The 24,874-nt window shown below is 48.1% G+C and overlaps 1 protein-coding gene across 12 annotated transcripts in view; it reads right to left on the reverse strand.

The window, feature by feature from the left end:
- MICAL2 (microtubule associated monooxygenase, calponin and LIM domain containing 2) overlaps positions 1-24,874 on the reverse strand; it is a 278,508-nt gene that overhangs the window by 181,133 nt on the left and 72,501 nt on the right. For all 12 annotated transcript variants that reach the window (XM_063946422.1, XM_063946420.1, XM_063946416.1 and 9 more), the window contains exons 3-10: positions 22,936-23,143; positions 16,336-16,452; positions 12,864-12,965; positions 10,368-10,523; positions 9,503-9,603; positions 6,562-6,819; positions 5,381-5,496; positions 2,316-2,442 (exon numbers count right to left, since the gene is read on the reverse strand). In XM_063946422.1, coding sequence (XP_063802492.1) covers positions 2,316-2,442; positions 5,381-5,496; positions 6,562-6,819; positions 9,503-9,603; positions 10,368-10,523; positions 12,864-12,965; positions 16,336-16,452; positions 22,936-23,143 — 1,185 coding nt within the window. The remainder of the gene's footprint in view (positions 1-2,315; positions 2,443-5,380; positions 5,497-6,561; positions 6,820-9,502; positions 9,604-10,367; positions 10,524-12,863; positions 12,966-16,335; positions 16,453-22,935; positions 23,144-24,874) is intronic.

The following is a 24,874-nucleotide window of genomic DNA, read 5'->3' on the forward strand; positions in this document are numbered from 1 at the left end:
CTAAGGTGGGATATTTTTAGAACTGGTGATGTTGCCCATAGCAACCAATCAGATTATATCTATTATCTGCTAGAAGCAGCTAGATAAATGGTAAGTAGAATCTGATTGGTTGCCATGGGCAACATCACCAGTTCTAAAAATCTCCCACCTTAGTAAATTTACCCCACTGTGTTTTACCGGTAGACCTGCCTATGAGTCCTTATTTCAAGTACCCATTTTACACTGCCTTTAACATAAAATATTTTCAGAATAGCAGAAATTTATTTACAGAGGAATACATGAAAACTTTATATTTAAAATAAAAAAGACCTCTCTGGCCAATTAGAAGAACGGTGTGCTACCGGCATCTAGTAATAAACCAACGTGTTACTAGGAGGTTTACAGACACAGTGGGGTGGGTAGGGGGGGGGGGGGGGGGGGCAAATTCAACTGAACCAGCATCTAGCAGGATAATCTATGACCAGTGATTACAGAAGACACGTCGCAGGTTATGTAACTGCATAAACTCCTACATTATAACAAGGAAGATTTCGCCGTCTCACCCTTCCCTGTTAGGAATATACATTATACAGTAAAGTTTGCGTTTTGATTCTGATAAAGCTTAATGTGATGAAGCTGGTAACTGGAGTTATGGCAGATCAGCTGTGATTCCTACCAATATCAAGAACCCCATCTTATATCTATAGGGTCTTCTATGAACCCAATGGCAGGGCCAGAGCTAATAAGAATATCCCAGCAGTGGGCCGCCGGTTACTCTGTATAGGAGATTACAGTCAGTACATACAGAACACGCTAAGCGTACACTCAGCCAGATGGACTATCCGTCACTCCTACACTGCAGACTGAACCAGCGTTTGTACAGAAAGACCACCAGACCCCTGGTCACACTACTAAGTCAGGACATCGCTGGGAGAGAAAAGGATGCGAGTCTAACCCCTGGGATGAAAGGCTCCCACATCTCATTGTTTCTACATTACTAACAGAAATATGAGCATGGAAATAATTACTGTGCGATATAACAATCCCGGGGATTACACGCTGTCACAGTTCATTACCAGAACAATAACAGAGCTAAACACACAAGATGATATCAACCAAGTGGACTACACAACTGGATCTGAACCACCTGCGTGCGCCAGGATTGTCACCACACTGCTGTTCCATCCAGCCCCATCTGAAGGTGGGTACACATCTGACGGATAGGTCAGCCGAATGGCCGATACACCGAACTGTGTGACGATTGGTAAGTGCATGCATATTTAGCAATCGCCCACCCGGTTGTGTCTGATGTCGCGACTGGGCGGGCATTTAGTTGTGCCCACCCAGTTGAGATGCGGTCCCTGCAGAAAGTACATACAGCGCCGATATATCTGTAGATGCAGTACATCGACCATCGGCTGTGTAGAGAGGTAAAGTGGTCTATTTACTAAGCCTTGGAGGGAGATAAAGTACCAGGAAATCAGCTCCTAACTACCATGTTACAGGCTGTGTTTGAAAAATGACTGTTAGGAGCTGATTGGCTGGTACTTTATCTCCGTCCACTTTATTTCTGTCCAAGGCTTAGTAAATAGACCCAAAAGTACCAACCGACCAGCTCATAACTGCATAGCTGATTGGCTGGTCCTTTATCTCTCCACCTTATCACTCTCAAAGGCTTAATACATCTACCCCCAATCTCTCTTCACTTTATCTCTCTCCAAGCTTTGACAGCCCCTAATCTTTGGCCAATCAGGATGAATCCTATAAGCAAGGCCATAAAACTTGGTGACCCAACACCTGAGGTCCTCTTCATCCCCACTTTCCTAACTCTCACACCCACCCTTCTTCCTTAATATACTTAGGCCAAATATGGGCAACAGGCCACCCTATGGCCACATACACGGCCCACTGGGCCTACACCTGCGGCCCCCATCTCCTTCATACTTTATTGCCAGATTTGTTTGTTATAGCTCATAACAGTTGTGCAGAATGCTTGTTAATATGTTATTACAGCTACAATTAAATCTACAGGTGAGAGGTCCCACCATGTGTCCCTCATCAGATCGCCATTACTGTGTTAGAAAGAATTTGCAGACTCGCTGCCACACTGGACCATTAAGCATCCGAACTCCTTTGCTAGGACCATATTTGATGCAAATGTCTGGCCAAACTGACCGGATGAGGAGATCTCTCCACCATCCTGATTCTTTTACTTACAGGAATCCAGAGAAGAAGAGAAGGCTGTATGTGCAATACATATGTAGGGTTTGATGCCGTCTGAATGGGATTTTGCCCCTTTACTGTGTGTGTGGTGTACATGACCAGGGGGCACTTACCTGGTGAGTCCGGACGCAGTTAGAGTTGAGATTGGGATACCGAGTTCCCGGGTCAATTGTGTACTGGTCAAAGTTCTTGCTGATGTTCTCTGGCGTTGTCTGAGGTAGTAGGCGATACAGACTCTCCCTGATACAGAGAAAGGACAGAATTAGATGTCTCTGAACAGTCTACAGTCCCTGGCGGATAATCTCAAATCTGTTCCATGCAGCAAGATTTGCCAAGTGGAGCTGTGGTCGGTGATAACAGAGACAGCTAACGAGGCTAAGGGTGATTTATAGGGTAAGTATGCCTTACTCTGTACATTATATGATGTCATCCCCGTATGTTCTCATTCACTTACCCCTGGGGTATAATCTTGTCTCTCTGCCGTGGTGGAGGGAACTAACCACTCACCATAAATTACCTAAAAACCTCACTTCTCTTTAATGTTTGACATGTAATTTTCAAGCTCCGAGACCACAGACAAGTGAGTCAGACAAGAACCTAGGAAACATCTCAACGGCCAGACTGGAAATAAACTCAGATGAAAACACCGTCCATTATAACAAATCCAGTCTTACAGCCGGAGCCACATTAAAGTCAATTTCTTTCTTGAATAAATCTTCATTCGCTGACCAGACAGCTCACCCTTCTCTAGTGATACTGAACATATGTGTAAAGGGGCCCTGGCTCTTAGAACCAGAAGACGCATTACATTTGCTAAACGTAATACTGCAAAATTCAGACAAAACACAGAAATTTAAAAAAAAAAGCATTTTATCAAGTTTAAACTCCAAATATAAGCTTTTATCTATAAGGTCTGTTCCCATATCAGCCTTTTACATTCTGACGCAAGTGCTGTAATAAGAGGAAAGCAAACAGAACTGTTTCCGAGCCAGGACGCATAATGCGCTGCAAGCAGAATGGGTGATAAGAAGCAGCGAATGCAGACTATAGACACATAAAGGCATCAGTCTATCGGTACACAAAGCTGTATTTATGTACTAAATGACATAAAATAATAATAGATTTGCCAAGACAAGCTACACTGTTTTCCCTAAAGTGGGCAGATTGTCATGAAGAATGGCAGAACGCTGGCTTGGCTTTCCGAAGTCACCGCCAAGTGTTGGCGCACTCTTGCTGAGTGATCTACGCAACATACGCGGTATTCACAGTAATAGCGTGCTCACTAGTGTGTGTCTACGAGAGCTGGGAGAGACAAGTCAGGCTTACAGTGAAGAGTCACTTTACAGTCAGACCGATAAAATCTAATAATAATCACTTAAGGCCCAGATTTATCAAGCTTTAGAGCGTGATAAATTGCATGGTGATAAAGTTCCAACCAATCAGTTCCGTGCTGTAATTTTTCAAACACATCCTGTAACATGGCAGTTAGGAGCTGGTTGGTTAGTACTTTATCACCGTGCAATTTATCACTCTCCAAGGCTTGATAAATCTGTGCGGTATTCAATTAAGTGCCGTTTTTTCGACAGGCCGAAAAAACAGCACTATAAGTGGGGTATTCAATTAAGTGTCGTTTTTTTGACTGACAGAATTCACCAAAACATGTGTATCGTCGGCGAATTCGCCGATACACGTGGCTTTCACCAGTGACGGATTTTTCGACCGGTCGAAAAAACGGCACGGCACTGAATAGGTCGAATGTAAATTCTACCTAAAAACGAGCGAAAAGTGCAGTTTTTCCGACTGGTCGATAAAACGGCACTAATTAAATACCACGCTAAATGGACACAGGGCATTCAATTGAGGGCATTTTCACCCATTTTTTAATCCATTTTCACCCATGCCATTTCACTTTATTTTTTTAGTCGAATCGGCATGCCCGAAAATTGTGCCAAAAATGGCCGAAAACGCCTGCGAATTCGCCACAACACAAGTATCAGGAGCAAATTCGCAGATACACATGGTTTTTCGCCAGTGCCAGATTTTTCGACCAGTTGAAAAAATGGCACAGGCATTGAATAGGTCGAATGTAAATTCGACCTAAAAACGGGCGAAAAGTGTAGTTTTTTCGACTGGTCAATAAAACGGCACTAATTGAATACCCCTCTAAGACTCAGCATGTGATTATATTTGCCTAAGTTTATAACATGTTTTAATTAAAAAAAAATGCATATTGCATGTTAATTGCGCTGTTTGTATTTTTCATGTTTACAACCACTTTTTTGCTTTCCTCAGTTTCTAATATTTTTTTAGTTAAAATGCAGCCGGCTGGGTTATTAAAAACCTGACCACAGATGGAGGGGGCGTGGTATAGAACATCTACGGTGTCTAGGTAGACAGTCTGTAGGTCAACACCATATGGTCGTCAAGCATTAATTAGGCCGACAGGTACAAAAGTTTTTTTACATTTTTTGGGGTCAAATCTTGTATGTTTAGTAATAGGTAACCACCATCAGTAGAAACGTATACGCTTGCCACGCCCCGGGCAAGGTTACGGTTCCCAATCGTAGTCCAACTGGAAAGTAAATCAAACAAATGTTGGGCAAACATGAAAAAAAAAAACATGTGTCAACCATTTGTGCGTCGACCAAATGTCATGTTGACTTTTTGAACCCGTTGACCTTTAGCACCTGCTGACCTTAAGCACTGTCGACCTTTCATCCGTCAACTTTTTGTACCTGTTGGCCTATTACATCTTCACCAGATGGTGTCGCCCTACTGTCTACCTAGATACTGTAGATCTATCACCCGGATACCAGATGGAGGAAAGATCCCGCAATATAAACAGCCGGCACGCACAGTTAATCCGCTCCCCACAGGAAGGCATCAGCCCTTTCTGTCTGTTTTTTTTTTAAAACAAAAACAAAAATAGAAAATGGCAAATACAGGAAAATAGTTCCCGACACCAGCGAGTACACACATTTGGGGTAGAAGAACCATTCTAACGGAAAATTAAGCGTTACCCAAAGACTGAAACAGACCAGTGCCACCTGCTGGACAACTTGCTATGGTGCCATTGTGCTATGACGCATCTTTTTCACCATAACCAGCACAAAATATGAGAAATGCTGTTCTATAATATTTACATGTTATGGGTACTAATTAGAAGCCAATAATTTACCGTTCAGCAATGACCTCAAGAGGCGGCGCTCCCTGCGCCCAGCTCCTCACCATCCAGGCTGTATCAAATGCTGCCAGAAATCCTCGGGCACAGCCTGTCCCCATTGGCCAGAAAGGCTGCAGGAATAATACATATGTTGATAACTGAAATAGACAAACTGGAATTATATTGCCAAAACTTTTTTCATATGAAGAAAGAGAGGGTGACCTGTAGAATTTCACCTCTTTGTTAGAACTAGTTACTAGTTACTCAAGAAGATCGGTTAGTGGTTGCTTGCTTTATGTTGCCAGATTTCTGAGAAATCCCACCTCCATTACATATTGCTGACTGGTCTGACTGTGCAAGGTAATGAGACATTGGTCGTGTTTTACTAACTTTAAGAAACTTGTTGTGCGAATGAACACACATGGGCCCTCATTCCGAGTTGTTCGCTCGCTAGCTGCTTTTAGCAGCCATGCAAACGCTATGTCGCCTCCCACTGGGAGTGTATTTTAGCTTAGCAGAAGTGCGAACGAAAGGATCGCAGAGCGGCTACAAAAAAAATGTGTGCAGTTTCAGAGTAACTCCAGTCCTACTCAGCGCTTGCGATCACTTCAGACTGTCCAGTTCCTGTTTTGACGTCACAAACACGCCCTGCGTTCGGCCAGCCACGCCTGCGTTTTTCCTGGCACGCTTGCGTTTTTTCGATCACACCCTGAAACGGTCAGTTGACACCCAGAAACGCCTACTTCATGTCAATCACTCTGCGGCCACCAGTGCGACTGAAAAGCTTCGCTAGACCTTGTGTGAAACTACATCGGCCGTTGTGAAAATACGTCGCGCGTGCGCATTGCGCCGCATACGCATGCGCAAAAGTGCCGTTTTTTTGCATCGTCGCTGCGCAGCGAACATTTTCAGCTAGCGATCAACTCGGAATGGCCCCCATGGTCACCAACATTCCATCTGCCGGAAATGGTGAATCTATCCAGCCAATGGTTACACAGAAATGTGCGTCACCGTGAGGTTACTGGACTCAGATTGGCAGCATTTAATCCAGAGCTAAGAATTGGACCATTTTCTAACCTTCTTTACCAGTGTGGACGTTGGAGAGAGAAGGAATTGGTCATAAATACACCTAGAATACCTCCTGTCCTCCAGAGCATACGGACACCAACTATAAACCTCTAAAGACGACCACCAACCTCAAGCAAGCTGTCTCCAACCAGAGCAACCAGGAGATGGTGTCCGTGGCGTTCCCTGACCAGGGCGGCGTTTTCAGACGCGTACATAGAGGTGAAATCAAACATGGCCACGTCAGGCTGATCGTAATGGTTGATGGCAAAATCCAAAGATGGCAGCTGGTAATTAGTTGCGAAGTCTGCAGCTTCTCGAGCGTAGGACTGCAGACTGTCCTGGTCCACGTTCTCTGTGCACAGGAGAATCTCCGCATCAGCATAGTCCTATAAAAGACATCAATATATATATATTAGACAGGCATACAGGATGGAATCGCACAGGTATCGCAATCTCTGGCACACTGCTAGAAAAATCTCTGTTGTCAGATTTGCTGTGCTGCCACCGGGGAGGCATATGGGCAGGCAATACATCTGAATGCAGGTGCCAGTCTGCCAGTAGGAACTTTGCCAACATCCATTTTACATCCTGGCTCAGCAGCTTAACCGGAACCGGAATATTTAATGCGGCTCATTGCACCTGGAGATGAACAAAGTTGCGGTGGATCAGCGAGATGGTACAGGACCCGTTCCAGTAATGCGATACATCAATGCCATATTTGCTTTGACGCTCCGCAGAATGCGTTCCGCGCTGTTTATGTGAACTCCACATACCACAGAGTTAGGGGTCTATTCATGAAGCAGTGAAAAGTGTGGAGAAGTGCGCCAGTGGAGAAGTTGTCCATGGCAACCAACCAGCTGCTCTGTATAATTTTAAAGTATGCAAATTATAAATGCTACTTCAATGCTGATTGGTTGCCATGGGCAACTTCTTCACCGGCTCCCTTCTCCACACTTTTCACTGCTTCATGAATAGATCCCTTAATTGTTTATAAATGGAGCCGTGACAACGATGGGGTTCAAATAAATCTGTGGTGCGGCTGGGGAAATATCAGGATGGGTGCGTGCAATTCCTATTCATAGGCATTGCCCAATACCAGGCCCACGTCTTACCTTGTGTGAAGCTGGGCGGAATTAGGCTGTGACATCATAGCCCCAGACATCACTTCCAGGCCCAGTACCAACACGAAGGAGCAGCAGCCAATATAATCCCTGGTATTAATCTGCCAGCTGCAGCCCCTCCCTGTCAGCAGCTGGTGTATAGGGCGGGGGCACCGCAGTAAGAATAAAGACTGTGAATCAGTAACAGCACGTCACTCACTCAGTGTTTTAGGCCCCTTCTAAGTGGCAGAATTGGCCCTGGGTATAATAACGGAAATGTTAGGGTAGGACAAAAAAGGTAGAGGGGATATATAAAGCCAAATCCTGCACCAAAACACCTGCAAAATCCTGCAGCCAAATATGTAATGATCCGGATATTCTGCAGAACAGTGATGTCATAGCCGAACCTTATAAAGATAGCGTCAACAGTGAACAGAAATGTCCGGAGTCAGCGTGGAAAGAGCACATGCTGCATTTAGGATCAGGCCTGCGCACATTGGGCCTAATTCAGATCTGATCGCTGCTGCGGGCAATCAGATCTAACCTGCGTCTGCACCACAATGCGCAGGCGCGACAGACGGCTACAACGGGCATCAGCGGTCAGCGACGGGATGGTGCGAATAATCCATTCGCACGGGCGTTCGCAAGGTGACTGACAGGAAGAGGCTTTTTGTGGGTGGCAACTGACCGTTTTCAGGGAGTGTCCGGAAAATCGCAGACGGGCTCAAGAGTTTTCAGGGAGGGTGTCTGACGTCAGCTCCAGCCCCGATCAGCAGGATTCAATCGCACGGGAAGAGTAAAGGTGGGTACACACTGTGCATACACACTGCCCGATCCGTCGGGGACTGACGTCATGCCACCCAGTTCAGCTGTCAATCACCGCCGGCCGCCGCAGCATGTGTACATGCGGTCGGCCGACTGCCCGTACACACACAGCGACGCGCCAATATATCGGTAGATATATTGGCTGTCGCCTGTGCTGCGGGGCCGACGCGATACGTCTGTGAACGACGGAGTTCACAGACGTATCGGCTGTACACACTGGCCGATGGACCCGCGATATATCGGCCGTTCAAGAGAACGGGCGATATATCGGCCAGTGTGTACGGGCCTTAAGTCCTGGGCTGCGTACACACTGCGCAAACTGATTTTTGTGCAGCTCTGCAACACATAGGGACGCACACCTGCACCGCGAAAATACACTCCCCCCTGTAGGCGGTGACTATCTGGTCGCAGGGCTGCAAAAAACGCAGCCCAGCGATCAGATCTGAATTAGGCCCGTTGTGAGGGCATTGCCTGCGCACACCTTAGAGGAATCACCAGCCCTAATTCAAGTGTACGGCAAAGGTAAGAGGCAGAACTAGTACAGAAACACCCAGGCCTTACATCTGCCAAAAGTAGGTAACCCTCATCACACTAATGTTTTTTTATTTTACTAATCATTTACGATCCACTGAGGATACAAGATCTAGAATATAAATTGTCCCAAACATTATTGTATTAAAAGAAAATGAGAAGATCAGGTCACCGCGGTTTGAGAGATGATCAATTATTTCTCTTCAGGGCATAGAAATCTGATGTGATTGGACGGTTTGAGAGATGATCAACTATTTCTCTTCAGGGCATAGAAATCTGATGTGATTGGACGGTTTGAGAGATGATCAACTACTTCTCCTCAGGGCATAGAAATCTGATGTGATTGGACGGTTCTCTAAGTAATCCGCTGCATCCCAATAGGTTCAATACCGTCTGTGGATTTCTAGTCAATCTCATTTGTAGCTGGCATTCTTGGGGGGCGATGATTCCTGTCGGACAGCTGTGATCCACATATAGGGCCAGGCAGGCAGGAAGGTGTGTACGTGTATGGGGGTGTGACTGACATTACGCCTACATTACATAACAGTTCAGGCAAATTCTGTTTAATAACACAGTGCTAAAGTGATGGAAGAGATCGGACTCAGCTACCTACATTCAGAATGACCCCTTTATCCAGCAGACTCTGCTTTTTTGCAGTCATCACAAAGTAATGCGTACTGTCCTTGTAATACACAATGTTTTCAAGATCGATCCCTGAAAGCAGAAGACAAACACGTTAATGAGGGAAGAGAGAGGCCGGAAATGAAATCATATTTTATGGTAGGTGCTGATTATAGGATCTATAGTATTATATATTATAGCTGCCTGATGACTGTAATACACCATTGGCACTAATGATGAGCGGTTGCAGATACTTTTGCCCCATACGCCAGTTGTAAGAGGGGCAATTCCTACTTGCCGGATGTTCTCAAAGAGACGTCGCTGGAGATCTGTGAGTGCACAATCCCATTTCATTATGTAAGATGGCACTATTAACATCTGAGGCATAAGGCCCCTTGTGCCTCAATGATTTCACTAGTTCCATGTAAGTAGATAGGCTGTGCAATGGCTGCCTCCACTGTAAGCATGGTACCAGGTCTCCTGATATACTCTGTGCTGCTGGGTGACACTGATCCTTACAGCTTATATAAAAGTCTCGGGTGGACATTAATCCTGAACCTAATTTAATTGTTGTTACTTGTGGTTACTTGCCCGGAATAACCTGTTGCTTTTCCATAGTGTGCAGCACATTCTAACACATAAAAATCTAATTATAGGACAGAATGTGCTGAAACAGAGAGAGAGATGTAGATGCCGCGAGTGTCGGAAGAGAAAGTTCTCGTGTCATGTAAAGGCCACTTGTGCTGCGCAGATTCCACCTGAACTATTCTCCCACCTCCTGACATAACAGGGGACGAGCGAGAGGAGCCGTCACCCGTCATGTGCTGCTGTTTACTGCTGGTAAAATGAAGACGAACCTGTTTCTTCCTTCAAGTCTTGAAAGAATTTCTGGTTGAAGATGAAGGCGACGCCACTGATCTCCTCCACTTTGGCTTCCGCTGTGGTGTTTCTGTTAACGAAGTTGGCAGTTATGGCGATTGCCAGTTTCCCGCGGAACTCTTTCCTTCTGAATCCTGCATAGAAAGTTGGATGCTATTATTATTATTATTATTATTATTATACTTGGTTTATATAGCGCCACAGTGCGCAGAGACACAGTAACAAAATAAAAGCAGACATGAAACAGAGTGCGGAGGGCTCTGCTCATGAGACCGCTTCCAGTGCAGTAATAGGTATGGACTTCTGTGTCATATAAAGCTTAGTTTAACACTACAGTATTCCTTCATCAGAGTGACATGCTGGGGACCCTGCTCCTCCCACTATCTAACTCTCAGTCTGTGGCTTCCTGCTGCCTCCCTTCCCCTCCTCACATCATGTCACTGCCCCTGTCACATACAGCCCTGTCCTCACTGACACATCACTCATCTCCTGATATACTCTGTGCTGCTGGGGACCCTGCTCCTTCCACTATATAACTCTGTCTGTGGCTTCCTGCTGCCTCCATTACCCTCCTCACATCATGTCACTGCCCCTGTCACATACAGCCCTGTCCTCACTGACACATCACTCATCTCCTGATATACTCTGTGCTACTGGGGACCCTGCTCCTTCCACTATATAACTCTCAGTCTGTGGCTTGCTGCCTCCATTCCGCTCCTCACATCATGTCACTGCCCCTGTCACATACAGCCCTGTCCTCACTGACACATCACTCATCTCCTGATATACTCTGTGCTGCTGGGGACACTGCTCCTTCCACTATATAACTCTCAGTCTGTGACTTCCTGCTGCCTCCATTCCCCTCCTCACATCATGTCACTGCCCCTGTCACATACAGCCCTGTCCTCACTGACACATCACTCATCTCCTGATATACTCTGTGCTGCTGGGGACCCTGCTCCTTCCACTATATAACTCTCAGTCTGTGGCTTGCTGCCTCCATTCCGCTCCTCACATCATGTCACTGCCCCTGTCACATGCAGCCCTGTCCTCACTGTCACATCACTCATCTCCTGATATACTCTGTGCTGCTGGGGACCCTGCTCCTCCCACTATATAACTCTCAGTCTGTGGCTTCCAACTGCCTCCATTCCCCTCCTCACATCATATCACTGCCCCTGTCACATGCAGCCCTGCCCTCAATGACACATCACTCATCTCCTGATATACTCTGTACTGCTGTGAGACCCAGCTCCTCCCACTATATAACTCTAAATCTGTAGCGTACTGCTGCCTTTATTCCCCTCCTCACATAATGTGACTGCCCGTCCTATGCAGCCCTGTCAGCCAGTGTGACCAGACCCAGCCCCCCAGTGTGACCGGACCCAGACCCCAGTGTGACATGACCCAGCCCCCAGTGTGCCATGACCCAGCCCCCAGTGTGACATGACCCAGCCCCCAGTGTCACATGACTAAGCCCCCCTGGGTTTCATGACAACCACTGGGTGCATATAATGAGTAAATAAACGATGTTACATCTAGCTTTGTTAGGATTCAAGCAGAGATAATAACGGATAATAATTGTTTTTGTTGCTGAACACAGGTTCCTGCGAGAAAACAATGAGCGATGACAAATTGTCTTTCTGTGAAACAAATTACACCTTTACAAGATTACAAGCCGGATTCCGCAGCATACAATGCAGCTCCCTGTTTGATCTTTCCTCGTATAGCGCATTACACTACCCTGACTGCCGTAGACGTCATACACCCAATGTTTTTCCCCGCCCTGCGACACCTTGTTAAACAGCACCATCATATATGCACCAGGACTCCATCACCGGCAATAGGATCACACAATGACCTCCTCTTCTCTTCCTGAGACATCGCTATGCAGACACGTGCTGTATAATTATATTATAGCAATATACAGAGAGGACAGGTAGATGTCACAGTCCGGCTCCAGCAGGCGTGGAGAAGGTTTTAGCTTGCAGCTGTGACTATCTGATATATCTGGAATCTGTGATGCTGGAAATGACAGATCCACTGGGATAATTTAGGAAAGCCCCAATTATGACATTGGGATATTTATAACTGCCATACACACTGTACGTATGGTGGGGAGCCACAGTATGGCCAGGACAGACATGTTACATCTACCCCAACTGCAGTGCAGCATTGCTTTGCCCAATTGCTAACTTTTTTGGTTTGCTAACAACTCTGAATAACCTCCTTAAGAATACGTATTTACTAATGACATATACCCTAGGATGCCCCATTTGGCCAGATACACCAAACTGCTGCCCAGAACCCCCCGGAAACCTGTAACAGACACGGCTGTGCAGCCGTCGGTTTCCATCCCCTTCAATACACGGAGACGCTCCCTTAATGGCTCTATGTATGGAATAAACAGTTCCACTCCCACAGGACGTTGGCGGCCTTTCCGTCAGCTCATCCTGTGATCAGTCATATCTTACCTTCCAGAGTGTTTCTGCGTCCATCAGCCCCAATAATCACGTCAAACTCGTATTCTGATAGTGGGTGGTCCTGAGGAAGGTACTCTGCCCGCCAGCCTATTTCTGAGAAGGGAAAGAACTTGTTACTTTCATTGGATCTACATGAGCTCTGTCACGTTAGGACACAGAAAATACACGTACTGTACATTGTCTTCTGACTTAGAAGTGAGCAATTTAGATTGCACGTTAATTACTTGTGGTTCCATCTTTTAATATCTATGTGGTCACAGGTGACGGATGAAGACAAATTTTATGCAACATGTACCAAACCATCTATACAGGACAACTGGAAGTGTTGCCTGTAGCCACCAATCAGATTTAAGCTATCATTTTATGGAATGTACTAGATAAATTATATCTAGAAGCTTATTTAGTTGCTATGGACAACATCCCAACGTGTCCCCCTTCAGATGGTTTGATGGCGTCAGTCTGCTTGCTTGTCCAACAAGAATCTCATGAATCCTCGCTAGAATATCATTCCCGGTACCTTTACTTCCATGTTCACGTCATTTCTTTCCCAACTCCTCTAAAACAGCTTCCAAAAGAACCATTTGTGTTCCCAGCACCCCGGACAGAATCCAAACCAGAGAAGCTGCAACGCTGAATTAGTTTCACCCCTATGGGACACTTTTACACCAGTGAATTTCTGAATCGCCATCTAGTATAGTGATGACACAGAGCGGCCAGGTTTCCTCAATGCACGTTGTGCACAAGGTGAGGGGGCAGATCACGGAGAAAACTCGTGCATGACAGCAGGATTAGGTCGCGCTTACAGGGTATAATTTAATGCCCCGCTGCTAGCCGCGGATCTCGGTTTCAGTTACTCATGTTTCAAAATCTTCTAAAATTCCTATTTGTCATCACTTTGTGATTATTTGCGAAACGTAATATCCTCCTTCTCCAACCCATCTAAGCAGAACTCCTTCAGACGGTGTGAGAGATCCATGGCTAATCCTGGGCACACACTAGTAGGCAGCGGCAGACATACAGAGCTGCACCACGGAACGTCCAAGTATAACACTGACCCAACCAGAGATTTAACACCATGACTGGCAAAACTTCACTGATGTACAGCCGCCCTGGATGAGCCACTTGTATGCACCGGGACTGTCTCGAAGTGGAAAGGGTCAACTTAATGCTTAATGGGTCAGGCTGGGGGAATATGCGCAAGCTTGGCCCAGCTCGCTACTAAAAATACACAATAAAAACCCTGTACCAAATAAAATATACAGATGTGTAATCATATGCTGTGGCTTTAGGTGGCGGCATTGCACAGCCGCTTCCCTGCGGTATTGCACAGCTGCTTCCCTGCGGTATTGCACAGAAGCTTCCCTGCAGTACTGCACTGATGCTTCCCTGTGGTATTGCGCAGCTGATTCCCTGTGGTATTGTACAGTCGCTTCCCTGCGGTATTGCACAGCTGCTTCCCTGCGGTATTGCACAGACGCTTCCCTGCGGTATAGCACAGCTGCTTCCCTGCGGTATAGCACAGCTGCTTCCCTGCGGTATTGCACAGACGCTTCCCTGCAGGATGGCACAGACGCTTCCCTGTGGTATTGCACAGATGCTTCCCTGTGGGATGGCACAGACGCTTCCCTGTGGGATGGCACAGACGCTTCCCTGTGGGATGGCACAGACGCTTCCCTGTGGTAGTGCACAGTCGCTTCCCTGCGGTATTTCACAGACGCTTCCCTGCGGTATTGCACAGACGGTTCCCTGTGGTATTGCGCAGATGCTTCCCTGCGGTATTGCACAGACGCTTCCCTGCGGTATTGCACAGACGGTTCCCTGTGGTATTGCGCAGATGCTTCCCTGCGGTATTGCACAGACGGTTCCCTGTGGTATTGCGCAGACGCTTCCCTGCGGTATTGCACAGACGGTTCCCTGTGGTATTGCGCAGATGCTTCCCTGCGGTATTGTACAGTCGCTTCCCTGCGGTATTGCACAGCTACTTCCCTGGGGTATTGCACAGACGCTTCCCTGCGGTATTGAACAGCCGCTTTTCTGCGGTATTGCAGAGATGATTCCCTGCGGTATTGCACAGCTGCTTCACAGTGGTATTGCATAGCCGCTTCCCTGCGGCATTACACAGGCGCTTACCTGCAGAATTGCACAGATACTTTTCAGCGGTATCGCAGACGCTTCCCTTCAGTATTGCAGAGTCGCTTCCCTATGGTATTGCACATATGCTTTTCTGCGGTGTTGCACAGATGCTTTTCTGCGGTATTGCACAGATGCTTCTCTGCAGTATGACACAGAAGATTCCCTGCAGTACTGCACAGACGCTTCTCTGCGGTATTGCACAGCTGCTTCCCTGTGGTATTGCACAGTTGCTTCCATGCAGTATTGCACAGACGCTTCCCTGTGGGATGGCACAGACGCTTCCCTGTGGGATGGCACAGACGCTTCCCTGCGGTATTGCACAGCTGCTTCCCTGCGGTATTTCACAGTTGCTTCCCTTCGGTATTTCACAGCTGCTTCCCTGGGGTACTGCACAGCCGCTTCTCTGTGGTAGTGCACAGCCGCTTCCCTGTGGTAGTGCACAGCCACTTCCCTGTGGTACTGCACAGCCGCTTCTCTGTGGTACTGCACAGCCGCTTCCCTGCGGTATTGGTCATATGCTTCCCTGTACAGCCGCTTTGCTGCGGTATTGCATAGCCGCTTCCCTGCTGTATTGCACAGCTGCTTCCCTGTGGTATTGCATAGCCGCTTCCCTGCGGTATTACACAGACGCTTCCCTGCAGTATTGCACAGACGCTTCCCTACAGTATTGCACAGATGCTTCTCTGCAGTATTGCACAGATGCTTCTCTGCAGTATTGCAGAGTCACTTCCCTGCAGCTGTGCAATACTATAAATTTCAGAATCAGGCCCAAAGTGCAGTTACCGATCCCATTTGAAGACCATCCAGCTGGGGGTGGGCGGCCATGCCGTTGCAGACAATTACTAACATGACACAAAGCATGGAGCTAACCAGGCAAGTTCATAATGCAGTACGGGCAGTACAAATGGTGTAATGGTTAGCATTACTGCCTCACAGCACTGAGGTCATGGGTTCAATTCCCACCATGGCCCTAACTGTGTGGAGTTTGTATATTCTCCCCGTACTTGCGTGGGTTTCCTCCGGGTACTCCGGTTTCCTCCCACAATCCAAAAATATACTGGTAGGTTAATTGGCTCTCAACAAAAATTAACCCTAGTGTGAATGTGTGTGTGTACATGTGATAGGGAATATAGATTGTAAGCTCCACTGGGGCAGGGACTGATGTGAATGGCCAAATATTCTCTGTAAAGCGCTGCGGAATATGTGTGCGCTATATAAATAACTGGTAATAAATAAATAATAAATAAATAATGCAAGTCACCGGGAGAAAGCAGTCATTAATCCTAACGTGACAATTTCATCTTGTGAAAAAGACAGAAAAGACAAGTACTTTGGTTCTCCTGGTCTTCGGGCGGCTCCAGGAGTTTGACAAATTCTATGTTGACGTGAATCTCTACTCCGTGCAGGAGGGCGATCTTAAACAGCATCAGCTGCAGCTGCCAGATACCTGGAAGAGACAAAGATTCAGTAACAGACCTGGTTCCAGATTGCGTCGCAGTTCTCATACATGAATGGTAAATCTTACATAGATTGGGCAGATGCAGTACTAGGCCAGATTGCGGGAAATCGCTCTCACATGCCCAGAACACATCTGCGCCACCATGCAGATTTGCGCGAGTCTAACACTTATGCCACTTGCACTTAGTCTAGGTCAGGTCTCCGCCCCAGTACCAGGAAACCACTTGTGATTGGCTGTTTGCGACTGTTCAGCTAATGCCGATAGGTGCTTTATGTGTATTTCAGCATTTAGTTTATTCCACGCAGACGATACAGAGAGTTCTATCCGATGGATTAGAGGCATTTGTTTACCGTTTATTGAATCTTAATAGCAAACCACCTAAGAAAGTGTAATAAGCCTGGTTGTTCTACCCAGTGCAACTCTGCCCTAGCCATGCAACTGTGACATTATAAGGTCAGTATGAGATAATATATAGTGTAATTAGAAGTAACATTGTATAAAGCAAACCACATAGCACTGGATATGAGGGCATGTGGTACGGAATGTGCCCAGTGGCTGGGGGCATGTCACTGCAGAGGTAGGTAGATAGGGGGAATGTCACTGCAAGGGCAGGTAGATAGGGGGAATGTCACTGCAGAGGCAGGTAGATAGGGGGAATGTCACTGCAGAGGCAGGTAGATAGGAGGAATGTCACTGCAGAGGCAGGTAGATAGGAGGAATGTCACTGCAGAGGCAGGTAGATAGGGGGAATGTCACTGCAGAGGCAGGTAGATAGGGGGAATGTCACTGCAAGGGCAGGTAGATAGGGGGAATGTCACTGCAGAGGCAGGTAGATAGGGGGAATGTCACTGCAGAGGCAGGTAGATAGGAGGAATGTCACTGCAGAGGCAGGTAGATAGGGGGAATGTCACTGCAAGGGCAGGTAGATAGGGGGAATGTCACTGCAGAGGCAGGTAGATAGGGGGAATGTCACTGCAAGGGCAGGAAGATAGGGGGAATGTCACTGCAGAGGCAGGTAGATAGGGGGAATGTCACTGCAAGGGCAGGTAGATAGGGGGAATGTCACTGCAAGGACAGGTAGATAGGGGGAATGTCACTGCAGAGGCAGATAGATAGGGGGAATGTCACTGCAAGGGCAGGTAGATAGGGGGAATGTCACTGCAAGGACAGGTAGATAGGGGGAATGCCACTGCAGAGGCAGGTAGATAGGGGGAATGTCACTGCAGAGGCAGATAGATAGGGGGAATGTCACTGAAGAGGCAGGTAGACAGGGGGAATGTCACTGAAGAGGCAGGTAGACAGGGGGAATGTCAGTGCAGAGGCAGGTAGATAGGGGGAATGTCACTGCAAGGACAGGTAGATAGGGGGAATGTCACTGCAGAGGCAGGTAGACAGGGAGAATGTCACTGCAGAGGCAGGTAGATAGGGGGAATGTCACTGCAGAGGCAGGTAGATAGGGGGAATGTCAATGCAAGGGCAGGTAGATAGGGGGAATGTCACTGCAGAGGCAGGTAGATAGGGGGAATGTCACTGCAAGGGCAGGTAGATAGGGGGAATGTCACTGCAGAGGCAGGTAGACAGGGGGGATGTCACTGTAGAGGCAGGTAGATAGGGGGAATGTCACTGCAGAGGCAGGTAGATAGGGGGAATGTCACTGCAGAGGCAGGTATATAGGGGGAATGTCACTTCAGAGGCAGGTAGATAGGGGGAATGTCACTGCAAGGACAGGTAGATAGGGGGAATGTCACTGCAGAGGCAGGTAGATAGGGGGAATGTCACTGCAGAGGCAGGTAGATAGGGGGAATGTCACTGCAAGGGCAGGTAGATAGGGGGAATGTCACTGCAAGGACAGGCAGATAGGGGGAATGTCACTGCAAGGGCAGGTAGATAGGGGGAATGTCACTGCAAGGACAGGTAGATAGGGGGAATGTCACTGCAGAGGCAGGTAGACAGGGGGAATGTCACTGCAGAGGCAGGTAGATAGGGGGAATGTCACTGCAGAGGCAGGTAGATAGGGGGAATGTCACTTCAGAGGCAGGTAGATAGGGGGAATGTCACTGCAAGGGCAGGTAGATAGGGGGAATGTCACTGCAGAGGCAGGTAGATAGGGGGAATGTCACTGCAAGGACAGGTAGATAGGGGGAATGTCACTGCAGAGGCAGGTAGACAGGGAGAATGTCACTACAGAGGCAGGTAGATAGGGGGAATGTCACTGCAAGGGCAGGTAGATAGGGGGAATGTCACTGCAGATGCAGGTAGATAGGGGGAATGTCACTGCAAGGGCAGGTAGATAGGGGGAATGTCACTGCAGAGGCAGGTAGATAGGGGGAATGTCACTGCAGAGGCAGGTAGATAGGGGGAATGTCACTTCAGAGGCAGGTAGATAGGGGGAATGTCACTGCAAGGGCAGGTAGATAGGGGGAATGTCACTGCAGAGGCAGGTAGATAGGGGGAATGTCACTGCAAGGACAGGTAGATAGGGGGAATGTCACTGCAGAGGCAGGTAGATAGGGGGAATGTCACTGCAGAGGCAGGTAGATAGGGGGAATGTCACTGCAAGGGCAGGTAGATAGGGGGAATGTCACTGCAAGGACAGGTAGATAGGGGGAATGTCACTGCAGAGGCAGGTAGATAGGGGGGATGTCACTGCAGAGGTAGGTAGATAGGAGGAATGTCACTGCAGAGGCAGGTAGATAGGGGGAATGTCACTGCAGAGGCAGGTAGATAGGGGGACTGTCACTGCAAGGGCAGGTAGATAGGGGGAATGTCACTGCAAGGGCAGGTAGATAGGGGGAATGTCACTGTAAGGGCAGGTAGATAGGGGGAATGTCACTGCAAGGGCAGGTAGATAGGGGGAATGTCACTGCAGAGGCAGGTAGATAGGGGGAGTGTCACTGCAAGGGCAGGTAGATAGGGGGAATGTCACTGCAAGGGCAGGTAGATAGGGGGAATGTCACTGCAAGGACAGGTAGATAGTGGGAATGTCACTGCAGAGGCAGGTAGATAGGGGGAATGTCACTTCAAGGGCAGGTAGATAGGGGGAATGTCACTGCAGAGGCAGGTAGATAGGGGGAATGTCACTGCAAGGGCAGGTAGATAGGGGGAATGTCACTGCAGAGGCAGGTAGATAGGGGGAATGTCACTGCAGAGGCAGGTAGATAGGGGGAATGTCACTGCAAGGGCAGGTAGATAGGGGGAATGTCACTGCAAGGGCAGGTAGATAGGGGGAATGTCACTGTAAGGGCAGGTAGATAGGGGGAATGTCACTGCAAGGGCAGGTAGATAGGGGGATTGTCACTGCAGAGGCAGGTAGATAGGGGGAGTGTCACTGCAGAGGCAGGTAGATAGGGGGAGTGTCACTGCAGAGGCAGGTAGATAGGGTGAATGTCACTGCAGAGGCAGGTAGATAGGGTGAATGTCACTGCAAGGGCAGGTAGATAGGGGGAATGTCACTGCAGAGGCAGGTAGATAGGGGGAATGTCACTGCAGAGGCAGGTAGATAGGGGGAATGTCACTTCAAGGGCAGGTACATAGGGGGAATGTCACTGCAAGGACAGGTAGACAGGGGGAATGTCACTGCAAGGGCATGTAGATAGGGGGAATGTCACTGCAGAGGCAGGTAGATAGGGGGAATGTCACTGCAGGGGCAGGTAGATAGGGGGAATGTCACTGCAAGGGCAGGTAGATGGGCAGGTAGATAGGGGGAATGTCACTGCAAGGGCAGGTAGATAGGGGGAATGTCACTTCAAGGGCAGGTAGATAGGGGGAATGTCACTGCAAGGACAGGTAGACAGGGGGAATGTCACTGCAAGGGCATGTAGATAGGGGGAATGTCACTGCAGAGGCAGGTAGATAGGGGGTTATGTCACTGCAGAGGCAGGTAGATAGGGGGAATGTCACTGCAAGGGCAGGTAGATAGGGGGAATGTCACTGCAGAGGCAGGTAGACAGGGGGAATGTCACTGCAGAGGCAGGTAGATAGGGGGCGTGTCACTGCAGAGGCAGGTAGAAAGGGGGAATGTCACTGCAGAGGCAGGTAGATAGGGGGAATGTCATTGCAGAGGCAGGTAGACAGGGGGAATGTCACTGCAAGGGCAGGTAGATAGGGGGAATGTCACTGCAGAGGCAGGTAGATAGGGGGAATGTCACTGCAGAGGCAGGTAGATAGGGGGAATGTCACTGCAGAGGCAGGTAGATAGGGGGAATGTCACTGCAAGGGCGGGTAGATAGGGGGAATGTCACTGCAGAGGCAGGTAGATAGGGGGAGTGTCACTGCAGAGGCAGGTAGATAGGGGGCGTGTCACTGCAGAGGCAAGTAGATAGGGAGAGTGTCACTGCAGAGGAAGGTAGATAGGGGGCGTGTCACTGCAGAGGCAGGTAGATAGGGGGAATGTCACTGCAGAGGCAGGTAGATAGGGGGAATGTCACTGCAGAGGCAGGTAGATAGGGGGAGTGTCACTGCAGAGGCAGGTAGATAGGGGGAATGTCACTGCAGAGGCAGGTAGATAGGGGGAATGTCACTGCAGGGGCAGGTAGACAGAGAACATGTCACCGGAAGGGCAGGTGGTTTAGGCCGCCGTAAGGGAGGCTTAGCATAATTACCCAACCCCTGTTGGGATTCTAACCATTTGGATGCCGCGGTCGGTATTCTGACCGCCGCCAAGCTGAACGCCGGCATTTCAGCCCCAACCCAACTAACAGCAGTGAACATAGCACTACATGGGTAATAGACAACGGGGGTTATCTCTGATGGTGGTTCTATAACTATATACAGCACGTCCTTCCACTAGGGCTTTTTGGCCTTCTGTATATCATGCTTTCAAATCTTTCCCTAATACCGCTTGTATGGATCGGCCACTCCTCCTGAGCTAGTGGTGTGTGCTTGCCCCTAAGGCTACAATTTGCCAGCCTGGCCCTGAGTACAAGTATTAGATAGATTGAAATGAAACTGACTAGCAGCGATGGGTTGTACCCTGGTATTAGAGCAGCAGTAACCCCAAATAAGATGTTTGGTAATAAAAGAAGTGAAATACAATTAGTGGGGGGTGGATCCGTTTCTGCCACTTGTGGCCCCACCCGTGCGCAACCAGAGTGGGCACAAATCCAGTCCTTCAACTACAGTATAAGATCTATTAAATTGCGCCGCGCTACACGTAACCACCGTATTCTCTTTATAAAGAAAAGTAAAGTGTACAACAATGGCTATAAAGCAAAACTTGAAAGTTCTACAAGCCGCTGTGTACCGTCACATCCATTCCATACACTGTTACTATCCAGTCTAATCTCTCAAATTCATTTTCATTCAGACTTTCTAAACATGAAAGTGCCCCTGTCTGCAGAGAAGCCGCTCCACGTTACCCGAATCTCGCTCCACCGGTTTAGCAGAGAAACGCTTTGTTTAAGAAAGATCCCGGTCATGGTTCAACAGTTCTAACGTGCCCTGGTGGCTTACTGGCAATCACACCTCTACCCACGGCACACTACATCGCAGGTTTTTTTTTTATAGGTTTGATGATTAATTTTTATTTTATTTTTTTACAAGCCCTCCCAAATCTATAAGCTGTGATGAGCAGGACCCTCCACCCACTTGGTTCCCACCCTGCACTATCTCTGGGGGTAATTCAGACCTGATCGCTAGGGTGGGTTTTTTGCAGCTCTGCGATCAGATAGTCGCCGCCTACAGGGGGAAGGGTAAAGTGCTGTACAAGTGTGCGATCGCTTTTGTAGCAGAGCTGCACAAACATCAGTATCTGCGCAGCCCAGGACTTACTAAGCCGCTACGATTGTTTGCTGCTGATCGGGGTCGGAGCTAACATCAGACACCCTCCGTCCAAACGCCTGGTCCCTCCTGCGTTTTTCCGCCCACTCTTGTAAAACGGTCAGTCGCCACCCACAAACGGCCAAATTGAACCGTACGCATTCAGTTGTATCATTATCTCGCTGTGTGATTTTGCCCTGTGTATTGTGTGTTGAATCTTTTTAAATTGTAATGTTTGTTACGCCATTGTATTTTTCCTGTATGGCACCATGGACTTGTCAGCTTGTGGATCATCAGCTGTTGTGGAACTACAAGGCCCATCATGCCCTGTCAGCCAGCTGTCAGGGAGCTACGGCTCAGCATTACCTGGTAACTTTTGTGAAACTACAACTACCAGCACACCTGGAAGGTAATAGGTAGAATTATGGAAAAGTGCACAGTAAAGGGCTTCCATGTTTGTGCCGTTTTCACAGGCTGCTAGCAGGGCATGCTGGGACTTGTATTTCCACACCAGCTGAAGACAATGTAAATAAAACTCAGATCTCTCTTGTGATATGTGTATCAGCTATAAAGGCGCCCTAGCTTTCCCCATCCTCAGATTAACGGCAGACCCTTATCGGGCATTTACCAAAGCGTTACATCGCCCATCGCTCCCACGTCCTGCTAATATTCCGGAAGCTGATCAGTAATACTGTTTCCATAACCCACACTTACTTATATGATCAATGGCTCCTGCGCAGAACTTGCCGTAGAACTTCTTAGCACCGAGACAGCGGAGGTCGTGGATGGTGTAAGGCCAAAGGTGAAGGACATTGTTCCGGGAAAACGTGTCTCTCTTTTCCACAACCACCACTTTGACTCCTAAGCAGGCGAGTTCAATGGCTGTCCGAAGTCCGCAGGGGCCCCCTCCGATTATTAAACACTAGACGAAACAAAGAGGAGAGGGTTAGGGCCGGGGGGGAACAAGGGCTCGGGTCATTGAAACAGGTCAATATAAAAACTAAAACCCAGAACCAACCTCGCCCTTCGGTAACAACTTTTGGGGGGTGGTCCCTGTACAAGTAATTTTTATTTTTTGTTAATATCTCATCTGCTGCCATTGAAGGGCTGGGGCATTCCCAGCTTACATCCGGACTCTGTTAGTACGATCGGAAGAGGAACACACGGAGCGATAGTGCCGCCATCTTGCAAGTCACTATGGCTTAGGGTCTATGCCTGCTGTGACTGTTCCAAGTACCAATTCATTGTAGCATAGTAAATAGTGCCCCTGAGGCTGCAGCTCTAACGATACAACAACTGATATGGAAAACATAAATGTACATAGCACATGATTCAGATGCATAGGTCATGTTATAATGAGTTCTAGAATAAAAAATGTCAATTAGTTTTTCACTTTAAAGATTCATTTTACCAATTTCTGTTGGGATAATAGTATTTGGGTTGGGGTTGGGGGGGTTTGATCCCTCCTGCTGACAGCCACCCCACGCTGGTGGTCCCAGGTATATGAGACTGATAAATACAGGAATTGATGGGGGTCCCACAGTAGGGTCTTCCATTCAAATACTGTCATTGAAATGGGATAGTAATTTGCTTGTTGAAAAGTCCTAACAGTTCATGGAGGGTCATTCCGAGTTGATCGCTCGCTAGCTACTTTTAGTGGCCGTGCAAACGCATAGTCGCCGCCCACGGGGGAGTGTATTTTCGCTTTGCAAGTGTGCGAACACCTGTACAGCCAGTTTCTGAGTAGCTCTGGACTTACTCAGCCGCTGCGATCACTTCAGTCTTTTTGGTCCCGGAATTGACGTCAGACACCCGCCCTGCAAACACTTGGACACGCCTGCGTTTTTCCAAACTTTCCCTGAAAACGGTCAGTTGACACCCACAAACGCCTTCTTCCTGTCAATCTCCTTGCGATAGGCTGTGCGAATGGATTCTTCGTTAAATCCATCGCCCCAGCAACGATCCGCTCTGTACCCGTAGGACGCGCCTGCGCATTGCGGTGCATACGCATGTGCAGTAGAGACCTGTTCGCTGCGCTGCGAAACACGGCAGCGAGCGATCAACTCTGAATGACCCCCATAAACTGCAATTTTCAATGATCTAGGTCAGCGGTTCTCAAACTCGGTCCTCAGAACCCCAAACAGGTCATGTTTTCCAGGTCACCTAGCAGGAGCACTGTGTATCACCAACTGTCACATTTTAAAAATCTACAGGTGACCTGGAAAACATGATCCGTGTGAGGTACTAAGGGCAGAGTTTGAGAACCTGTGATCTAGGGGGGTCATTCCGAGTTGTTCGCTCGTTATTTTTTTCTCGCAACGGAGCGATTAGTCGCTAATGCGCATGCGCAATGTCCGCAGTGCGACTGCGCCAAGTAAATTTGCTATGCAGTTAGGTATTTTACTCACGGCATTACGAGGTTTTTTCTTCGTTCTGGTGATCGTAATGTGATTGACAGGAAGTGGGTGTTTCTGGGCGGAAACTGGCCGTTTTATGGGTGTGTGTGAAAAAACGCTGCCGTTTCTGGGAAAAACGCGGGAGTGGCTGGAGAAACGGAGGAGTGTCTGGGCGAACGCTGGGAGTGTTTGTGACGTCAAACCAGGAACGACAAGCACTGAACTGATCGCACTGGCAGAGTAAAGTCTCGAGCTAC

Source organism: Pseudophryne corroboree, chromosome 11 (assembly GCF_028390025.1).
Source record: "Pseudophryne corroboree isolate aPseCor3 chromosome 11, aPseCor3.hap2, whole genome shotgun sequence".
Taxonomy (NCBI): Eukaryota; Metazoa; Chordata; class Amphibia; order Anura; family Myobatrachidae; genus Pseudophryne; species Pseudophryne corroboree.